At 35.2% G+C, this 10,741-nt stretch overlaps 1 protein-coding gene and 1 long non-coding RNA gene across 2 annotated transcripts; one reads left to right on the top strand and one right to left on the bottom strand.

Moving 5' to 3' along the window:
• Positions 1-1,642: 1,642 nt before the first annotated feature.
• On the top strand, positions 1,643-4,103 carry LOC114481883 (forkhead box protein J1-B-like). The gene is made up of 3 exons (XM_028476944.1): positions 1,643-1,768; positions 2,613-3,152; positions 3,272-4,103. Exons 1-3 carry the CDS (start codon positions 1,751-1,753, stop codon positions 3,959-3,961), a joined length of 1,248 nt encoding a protein of 415 aa, XP_028332745.1. The 5' UTR covers positions 1,643-1,750; the 3' UTR covers positions 3,962-4,103.
• Positions 4,104-5,143: 1,040 nt separating this feature from the next.
• On the bottom strand, positions 5,144-10,239 carry LOC114481927 (uncharacterized). Its single transcript, XR_003676284.1, has 3 exons — positions 10,158-10,239; positions 5,590-5,639; positions 5,144-5,200 (listed from the first exon to the last, which is right to left on the bottom strand). It is a non-coding gene; the product is annotated as an uncharacterized LOC114481927 (long non-coding RNA).
• Between the last annotated feature and the right edge of the window lie 502 nt (positions 10,240-10,741).

Below are 10,741 nucleotides of genomic sequence, written 5' to 3'. Positions count from 1 at the left end.
AGCTCAGTTTCCAAGCTCTCATATCACATCACAGCAATCATTTTTGATTTCAAATTTTTGAAAGAACTCTCAGTTTTTCGAAAATCTGGCAAATTTCCTTCTAATTATCCCATGAAATTTCCCTAAACCCCCCCAAACAAAGGGACATTTAAGTGAAGTTTTCTGTTACTCAGATATGAAGACACAAAGTAAGGAAGCAGAGACCTCTACTGGTATAAAAGTAAATTATACATAAATAATGAATGAAAGCATTTTAACCTGTTTTTTATTGACATTGTTTTTAAACATAATATACTGTATTTTTTGGACTATAAGGCGCACTGGTTTGTTATTATTATTATTATTATTATTAAGACGCATTAAGCGAAATAAAATAGTCAGATAAGTCAAACTTTATTCAACTCATTAACAATAACTCTCAACATTGTTCAGGTTTAACACATAAAATACAGAACAATACACTGACTTTTTCAGTTCAGTATGTTGAAGCACAGTAGTTCATTTCATATATAAGGCGCACCTGTTTATAAGGCACACTGTTGATTTTTGAGAAAATTAAAGGATTTTAAGTGCACCATATAGCCTTATAGTATATATATATATATATATATGTAGGAGTATCAGATTGATTATTATATATCAGTGTTAGAGTTGCTCTCTTGCTACTGTAAGACTGTATATTTTCCATGTAGTCACCAACAAAATGAAAACTTTCAAAGTCAATGTAGGATGTTGTTATATTCAATTTAATTGTTTTAATATACAACCAGGGGAACCAAAATATCGCCATCTTCAATAACTCAAAAATCAACAAATCAAATTCAGTTTTTCAAAAATAACTGTTGAAAACACACACATATATATAATCTTTTTTTTTTTTTCAAAAACATAATCTATATTTTTCCTGGGCAACATGCACTTCACGGCATGCCTGTCAAAAGAAAAGTTTCTTTCAAAATAAAAGAAAAGTCCAAAATTAGAGACTGTAAGTTAATTTATTTTTGACCTGCTGTTCGTGACCCACCGAGTAGAGGTTCATGACCCACTTTTGGGTCCAGACCCACCAGTTATCACTGCTCTAAACCCTTAACATTTATTTTATTTTATTGTGTTTAAATGTTTTAATTTATTTTACTTATTTATTTAATTGTATTTATTTATTTTGTAAAAAGATGACTGGTGAATGTAAGCATGATTATATTCCCATTTTGTTTAAATAAACTGATATAAATTTCATGAATAAATGTTAAATTCAGCATTGCTCTTAATGACTGAAAGCAGTGTTTACCATGTAAAACATGTTTTTATGTATTCTAGAAGCCATTATTATGCATTATAAATGTATCAAACACTACCCTACGTCTTAAGAGGGCTATAGTTGTCTTTATTATAATAAATAAGTAGTTATTTTAACATAAGCACCGCTGTTTGGCTCAGTGTAACTAATGCCCACATTGACTTCTACAGATACAAGATTTTTTAACCCCAAAATTACTTTTTTAAAGCTAAAAACAAAAGTATTAGGGTATTAAGTAGTGCTACAGGAGCCCTGCTCATAATCATGCATTTTTTAAATTTCCCACTAGTGGCAGTTGAGCCAATGTTTACAGGTAGTCATGGTAACGCAGGCTAAAAGATGAAAGCTGATCAGAATCTACCGCAGTGTGAGTTTTGCAGCAGGATCTACAACAGTGACTGACTAAAGGAGGTCTAATATCTTTAAAAGCAGCCCGTAAACATTGACCAGCAGATGTCAGCAGTGATCAAGGTTTGTCACCAACGTTAGAAGTAATATTGTAAACTTTAATGATTAATTCACTGATATTCCTGAATCAAGTTAGTACATTTTGCTGGATTTGTAATATTGTAAATATAGTTATTTATTGAGATAAATTCCGGAGTCAAGTAAAAAAAAGAAAAAAATACAGTTTGTTTAATAAGATTAAAAATGTAGTTACATATTCAGTTCTAATCCTGTGTGAGAGCTGATATTGTAAAGCACTTTGGAACTACTTTGTTATAAAACTCTACTTAAATCTAATCCATTTTAACATTTACTATTTAGTCAGAATTGTTTTATTTAATATATCATTCCAACAGTGTGGAAACCTTTTTGTGAAACTTTTACTCAATTAATTTATTAAAAACAAACAGTATTGATTCATGTTTAGCATTAATTCAATATAAATGTGAATAAATTAACATATAAATACTGACATATTTAAATTCTATGGAGGCAAATGATGATGTGTAAATTATATTAATGTTTATTTATTGATTGTATTCTGTTGACCTTTGACCATGCAGGTCAAGGTTTCATTTAGTTTTACCTTCATCTTTTTAATGTGTGGAATCTGTTTGTTTCCAGGACATTAAAGCTGTTTATATCTGACTAAAATCTCACTGATGTATTCTGGACCAAACCCATTCACACATTTATACACCAGCAGCAGAACTTTAAAGTTTGTTCTGAGGCTGAATAGGAGTCAAACCCCAGCACAGATATGTCATTTAGACCACAGGGAAGTGATTTATTATGATGTTTAAACAGGAAGTAGGATTTTTTTTTTAATTTTGTGTTGATTTTTCCAATCTTTTATTTTCCATGCCAGTTGGAGCATCTTCAGTCTCAAACCAGGATGCCGGTCTTTCCAATGCCTCGAGCCAAAAGGTTTAAGGTGGACAGGTTGGAGATGTACCTAGAGGATCAGGTCCAAGGGTCTGGACCTGCCCCCCTTGATGACACCCTGACCAGCCTCCACTGGCTCCAGGACTTCTCCATCCTCAGCTCAGACCCGGAGTGGCCCAGTGGCCCCGGGTGTCCCTCCTCCCAGGAGCAGCTCTTCCTCAGACGCCTTGGCAACGACTCTCCGTCCAGCCTCGCCGTGGGAGACACCGCATCCCCCGGGATGGCTCAGTACCTCGGCAGCGACTCCACCGTTGGTCCCCATCCCCGCATCCAGGAGCAGCCCATCCCTCTGGTGGAGGTGGTCTACAAGACTGACCCCAAAGTCAAACCACCTTGTTCTCACGCCTCTCTCATCTGCATGGCCATGCAGGCCAGCAAACAGCCCAAAGTGACTGTGTCCGACATCTTTAAGTGGATAACAGAGAACTTCTGCTACTACAAACACACAGAACCCAGCTGGAAGGTAAGTGACACCCACTTTTATTATTTATGAGTATCCATCTCCCTTCATTTCTCATCACTTACTCATATTTGCTCAATGGCTTTGTAATAAATCTTGGTTTTATTGTGTCTTTGTTACAGAACTCTATTCGTCAAACCTTGTCCCGCAACAAGTGCTTCAGGAAGGTCCCCAAACAAAAAGACGAGCCCAGCAAGGGAGGTTTCTGGCAGATTGACCCAGAGTATGCAGACATGTTCGTCAACGGCATCTTCAAAGGCAGGACCAGAACGCTGAGGAGGAACAATGGTTTTCAGGGCAATCAGGACACTGCAAGAACTTCTGCTAATGAAGATGTGACTCCTGAACAAAAGCCCCTGTTGTCCACTAAACCAGACTCCATGAGGGTAGACATTCTGGCAGCAGCGTTGGAGGAAGTTCTCGGTGGTGATTGTAGCACCTTGGAAGATTCTGACCTCAACGCTGCTCTGAGGTCCCTGGAATGTGAGATGGAGGGGATGCAGGAACCAATAGGAGAGCTGGGAAGGTGGTGGGGAGACGTGATGAACCAGCAGCTGTCCTACGGCTACATGGACCTGTGTGTCACCACCACGAACGGCACAGGGAACGTAGCAGAGCTCCAGACGCCTCAGCACTATCTGTACCAGCATCAGGACCATCTCAATGAGTCCTCGGTGTCGGGGGAAGGGGCGGAGGTCAAAGTGGACACAGTGACCGTACCCCCAACCCTGGATCCAGGCTTTGGTCTGAGTGAGGGCTTCTTCACAGCTACCTGTGACCATCCACCACCACCAACACTGACTGTCCTATAACAATCCTCCTACCTCATTACTTTACTCAATGCCACCACCGTTACAATCTATGTGGAATATCTATGTTTGGATTCACATGTGTATGTATATATGTAAATATGTTTTAAGTTTGTGTTTCTTTTTTAATCTTCAATTTACATTTTATTTAGTATTTTCATTTGTTTTTTTAATATTAATTTTTGTGAACTTTGTTTATATATATTAGTAAGCCCTTAGTAAGAATAAAAAACGTTTTATGTATTAATATATTTTTTTTGAGTATTTTTCACACAATACATTTTAAACTTTGAATATGTGTAGATTTATGTCTATGTTGACTGGAAAAAAATGCAATAAACCACAAAAACAATAATACTAAATGGTTGTTTTACAAATATCTCTGTAAATATAAAAACATCAGCGTTTAAATTTACATCTTAGTAACAGGTTCAAAATACAAATTATTGATATTATTAGAGGAAAGCATTGCACAAAAAAACAACAAGATAAATATAATGCACACTATATCTTTGCTATAAAAAAGAAATATACATTTAAAGTGCCCTCTAGTGGTGGTTTGACTCATCAAGTATTCTTTTTTAATTTAAATACTTATGACTAAAATGTTATGCTATTGACAGTGACGTGCCGTGAGAACTAGGGTAGGGTAGGCAGGGCGTTGCAAATCGAGCCCACCAATGTCAACACCAATGACAATTTCATATGTTTCTGCTGGCAATCGTTAATTCAATTCAATTCAACTTTATTTGTATAGCACAATGTACAACAAAGTCATCTCAATGCGCTTATTAAAATATAAAATTCATAATAAGAAAGAAAAAACCCAATAAGATCCACATGGACAAGCATTTATCCAACTAACAAAATCAACATAATAAACACCATTAAAGAAACATAAACAACTATTTAATATAGCCTCCATACTCTCCCAACAACATATATCTCATGACACGGCAGCACATCTATTGTTTGTGTTGGAAACACAGAAACACAGAGAAAATGACAACATCCACAAAGTCAATCCTACCATTCACTGTAGAAAATATGAACAATGTTCTGACCTTACCTTTGCTGAAGGTCTGGTAGCTCAGGTGTTGGTCTCCATCTTTTAAAAGCTGTCGTTTTTCCTCAAAAGAAAGTTTCTTAATCGTCTCTGGCGCTGTCATCCTGACTGTAGTGTTATAATCCCGCCCACTAGAGAACGTAGCAGCGGCCACGCTGTATCAATTCACTAATGCACTGTGAACATACGTATAGCATTTAGCATAGCACGGTAAATGGTTTTCATCTTAGGGAACTGACTGAGCATGTGCAAACACATAAAAACACGCTATGAGAACAGAGGCAGAGCAACAATGTGCTTTTGGGAGAGGGTGTGGCCTCCTCCTGGCTCCTCCTCCTCCTGCCTTACAGCAGAGTGAGACTGTGCAGCGTCTCTGCCGTATCAGGAAATAGTGATGTTTAGGGCTATAAAAGGCACAAAATGCTGACACTTTCAAACTTATAGGTACTGTAGGCTATCGGAAATGGAAAAATAAAATATTTACAGTTGGCAGAGGTACTGCACAAAGAAACTATTTAGCAAAAATAGTGTTCATCCATCCATCCATCGTTCAGTCCAGCCTTACTAGTTTATTCCCCTGGTTTTCCAGCCAGTGACATCATTTCCTCACTGCATCTGAAACAAAATATTAATGTGAACCAAGTCATAGGATATGAATGATGTGATTAAAAATTGATAAATATTTATACATTCATAAATGAAAGAAAAGCTGTACAAATTTAAGATGTAGCACACGGCAAATAAAAGTAGAGGAAATGTATTTATTATTAAACTGCAACTTATATATTTCTTTCTGATAGTATATAATTATATATTTCATTTATATTAATTTGTTATATAATATATTATTTATTTTCAATATTTATATATTTTCATAGACAGCTCCTTTATCCTTTATATGATTTATACTTTGTGGGAGACATACTGTAGTTAATAGTTTTCACAGCAGATATGATTTGTTTTTAAATTCCGGGATTTAAAAATGGGATTATTTACATTTTTCTTGTACTCTGTTTATTTTCGATTGTTGATACATTATTTTGTTATTAGAGTATCAAAGAAAGGAAAATAAATGAATATTCAAGACCTATAAGAAGTGTTCATGTGACTTTAATTATTCAATATATAGTGTGAAAATACAGTAAAAAAAAGCAAAAATAATCGTGATGATCATAATATCGCAATTAATTCTCTGACAATAATTGTAGCGAGAAAATCTGTATATGTGACATCTTTAGTACACTTTAAATCTTAATGTACAGATCTATAATGGTGCAGTGTAGGGGTCCAGCATAGCTATAGCAATAATGTGACACAGAAACATGAATCGCGCTGAGTGAAAGTTTAATTGTTTGCACTTGGTGCTCCGTCTCAACCTCTGCTTAGGAGAGGCGTTCAGATATACTGGATTATAAGCCTGGCCGATAAATCGATAACGATATACATCGAAAAGAAAATATGTGAGAGAATGTTTGATAGTTTCACTGAACTCAGTTAGAAAAAACCCAGAAACAACCCGCGACCCAGAACCGTAAGGCATTCTGGGGGATGTAGGCAGATGAACGGCTTGAACTGCTCCAAAGTAGCGGTGTACATTAGCAGTTTCATGTTTCACTGTGGATGTACCGGTGCTTGGTTAAAGACCAGACATCCAACAAAGTGAACCAGTCCAAGATCCTCCGCCAGATCCACCCAGAGAGACAGATGCACGCTGGAAAAGCTAACTAAGCTAAGCTAACCCACCGACACATCAGACTGGACTAAGAGCCAACGCTAACCACCGGTGAGACCAAGTTAAAAATACATGGCTTACTGTCATCAAACCATAAATGGCCACTAATTTACGTAGGATAAAAGCTAACATGTCACACGTTGTGTGAAATAAACACATAAAGTTAATTATATTTCATGTGTTCAAACAAAGCTGGTCCCATTAGACAGTAATGTAATTATTGTGATAATTACACCTAAATATCCTGTTAGTTCTGCTCTCAGTAATTAATGATTAAATCATCAAGTCTGATCTGGTTTAATTAAAGACAATCACAGAGATATTTATCAGCCATAACTAGTGTTGTGTTCAAGACCACACTATCCGAGACCAAGACTTGCCCGAGACCAGAATGCACCGAGACCAAGACAAGAACAAGACTTTCGGGAGCTGAGACCGAGTCAAGACCAAGACAAGCCGAGACCAAGACCAAAACCAAGTCCATAAACATTTTTTTTCAATTTAAAAAAATATATAAATAAATAAAATTATGGCAAGGTTCAACAGTTAAATAACATTCTCTCTTTAATTTTAGTTTATTTTAAATACATTTGAAAAAGGAGCCTGCAAAAAATTTACTAAAATATTAAAACCACTACTGCTACTGATAAAATAACTTTATGTAACTCGTTATCAGATATAAAATAAACTACATTCAGCAGCAGTGGTTTATTTTAAACAGTAAAAACACTATTAGTTATTTTTCATGTGCTTTTTCTTCTTTTATTTTTTTAGAAAATAATTTCATTATAAATGAGGAGAAATAAATGCCAAAATAATTGTACCCATAATATTTTCTTAATAATACCCTGCTGTTGGTTTCATGTCAGAGATGTCAGTTCTTCCACAGGTGTGCACTGATTTATTATTTATAAAATATGTTGCACATTTTCTTTGATTAAGCATTTATTTAATGTCTATATTTGTACATTCAACAGTTTTTTTTTAATTGAGCTTTTTTAGTTTATTTCCATAGTTTTGTTGACCTCTTTTTAAAATGTTAAAGATTACGTTTAAAATAAAAGTATCTAAATGTTTTTCTTCTAGTCCTTATTTTAAATAGGTGAAAAAATTAAAAATAATCAATATTGGCTGATATGAAACACTTATATCGTGATACATATTTCAGGAATATCGCCCAGCTCTAGCGGAATACATCCACACCGCAGAAATAAGGAAATTAAAATTAAATAGAATAGATAATGTCTAATCGCAATACTTGTAAAATTATTAAGGGTGTAACAATTAATCCATTAGATGAATTGATTTATGTATTTAAACTAGGGCTGGGCGATAAATCAAGATTCAAGATATATCAAGTTTTCTATTTTGTTGATAAAGAAAGTTACAATATCGTCTATATCAATATATATATATTTTTTTTTAAATACTTTTCTTCATTTGCTGGCGTCTATCTCTAGCTCTCAATGAGCGTTAGGCGGGGGTACACCCTGCACAGGGCGCCAGTCCACCACAGAGCAACACACGTAGAAACACAACCACTCACATTCACTCCTACGGGCAATTTATAGACTCCTCCCACAATCCAAAAACATGACTTAGATTGATTAGAGTGAAGCCGTAGCACTCGGAGGAAACCCATGCAGCACGGGGAGAACATGCAAACTCCTGTGCACATTTATTAGATTTTTTTACACGATTTTTAAGTTATTTAGTCAACCATTGCTCTGCGGTGATACAGCAGTGTGTCATAAACTGTGCATCTCAAGAGTCTTTGTTTTATTGGTGCATTGGTCCCCATGCATAGTTATATATATATATATATAGATAGATTTTTTTTTTAATTGTAACCCGTTGGTTTACAAATTGATTCTTTCCATTTAAGTATAAAATCATGAGGGCTAGATTTGATCTGATGGAGGCAGGAAGAGCTGTGTTTTTGATTTTGTTTTATTGAATTTAGCAATTTAAAAGTGACACATATGTCATCTCATAGGGACAATGTCAAGGATGTGCAGTCGACCCTTTTGGGGCCAAAAAGTCAAGGTCAAGGTCAAAGTCACGTCAAGTGTCAAAAACCAAAATTTATATATTGAGTATTGCCATTCTGGTTCGATTGTATGCATCAAAGCATCATCTCAAGACAAGGGCAACATTTCAAGATGTATATTGAATATTGTGATAAAGCTTGAAAATATCGAGATATTAAAAAAGGCCATATCACCCAGCCCTAGCCACAAATTGTGATACAGTGCTCAGACTGGTACCATTGAACAACATTTCCTTTCAATGCGTGACCTTCACTCAAGGTCATATTTAAGGTCAAGGTCAGTCTTCTGTTTTTCCCATCATTATATAACTTGTCAACAAATCCAGATACAGGTTGTCATTTTTGCATTTTCAGTTTCCAAACACATATTCACCTCACGAATACAGCCCTGGCCTAGTTTTGTTTTGTCTTGGTTTCATGGAGAGGCACAGTGTGTCGCTTGTGATTTTGTCTGTCTATTGGAAAAAAATACAAAAATGACTTGTTTTTAAATTATTATTTTTTAACGGAATCCCAAGCTATGGCTTGAGGACCTCTGGGTCCTCTGACATAAATGTATTTACACATTCAAATAAACCCCTTTCTGCATTTATGAATTATTCTTATTATTCCTGCTTGCAATGAAGCACTGTTATAACCACAGATGTGATCATTTACACAAAATGTCCATTTTACATATTTTCACAAAAATATGAAATTCAGTATAAAACCAAAAATAAACATATTTCTTCACAATCATGTCATCTAACTGTATCACCAATCATGTATATAATCTTGTTTAAACACCTTGTTTTTAACCTCTTAATTAAGAGTACATTTTGTCATAACTAAACATATTTTAAGTATTTACTTAATGTAACAGAATAACCTTACATGCAGTTATTGATTTACACACACACCATTAACTAACCAACTTATTAACAATCAGAAACATGACTAACTCCTGGCTTGTCACCAAACCCAAGAACTCTAACCACACCAACAGTCTCAGTTTAAGTACAGGCCCTAAACCTAGGCTTCAGATGTAGCACATTTGTATCCCTACATTAGCATTAGCTTAAACAACCACACAATGTATTGCACTCACACATCATATTTCACACATAAAGATAAAACTACAAACACATTATTGTCCCACAAAACAACCCACAAATGACCAGGAGCCAATAGAAATAAGTAAAGTACACACTTACTACGGTGTCGACCGCCATTTTGCTTACTCTCCTCGTCACGTAGCATGAAACTTACATTTCTACACACATTTACACATTTTAGCTAACAGGCAACTTATCAGTGGAGCACCCTATTATGTTTTAAACACCTGTACTCACATAAAAGGTGAGAAACTAACCTGTAAGTGTAGGGAAGACACAGCAAAGCCGGACACATGTGACTCTTTCTCCATTCAGTTGGATTATGAGGCACGTCCGGTGCGCACCGCTTACGTTTCAGGTTAGTGTCGCCATCTAGTGTCCGTTTCACAGCATGACATGGTAAAGTAAAATGAAACATTGCAACTACAATAAACTTAAATTGACTTTGCATGGGAAGGAAACCAAAATAAAAACATCTCAACAAAACACTCATTTTGTGAGTATCACATATGGAAGGATAAAAACTAACATGTCACATGTTGTGTGAAATAAATGTTAGCATAAATACTAATATTAATCCGTCCCAATTTGTGAAATGCAATATTTTTTAATTATATTTCACGTGTTCACAGACAAAACTGGTCCCATTAGATTAATGTAACTATTGAGATTATTACACCTAAATATACTGAATAATTAAATCATCAGCTTGATCTGGTTCAATTATAGGAAATCAGAGAAATATTTATCAATCATAACTTTATGTAACTCATTATCAGAAAAATGAAACAAGATTCAGCAACAGTAAAAACACTAATGGAGTTATTTTTGCTTTTCATGT

The sequence above is a fragment of the Gouania willdenowi genome, chromosome 19 (genome assembly GCF_900634775.1).
Source record: "Gouania willdenowi chromosome 19, fGouWil2.1, whole genome shotgun sequence".
Lineage (NCBI taxonomy): Eukaryota > Metazoa > Chordata > Actinopteri > Blenniiformes > Gobiesocidae > Gouania > Gouania willdenowi.
Note: the sequence above shows the minus strand (reverse complement) of the source record. Positions and strands in the feature narration are given on the sequence as shown.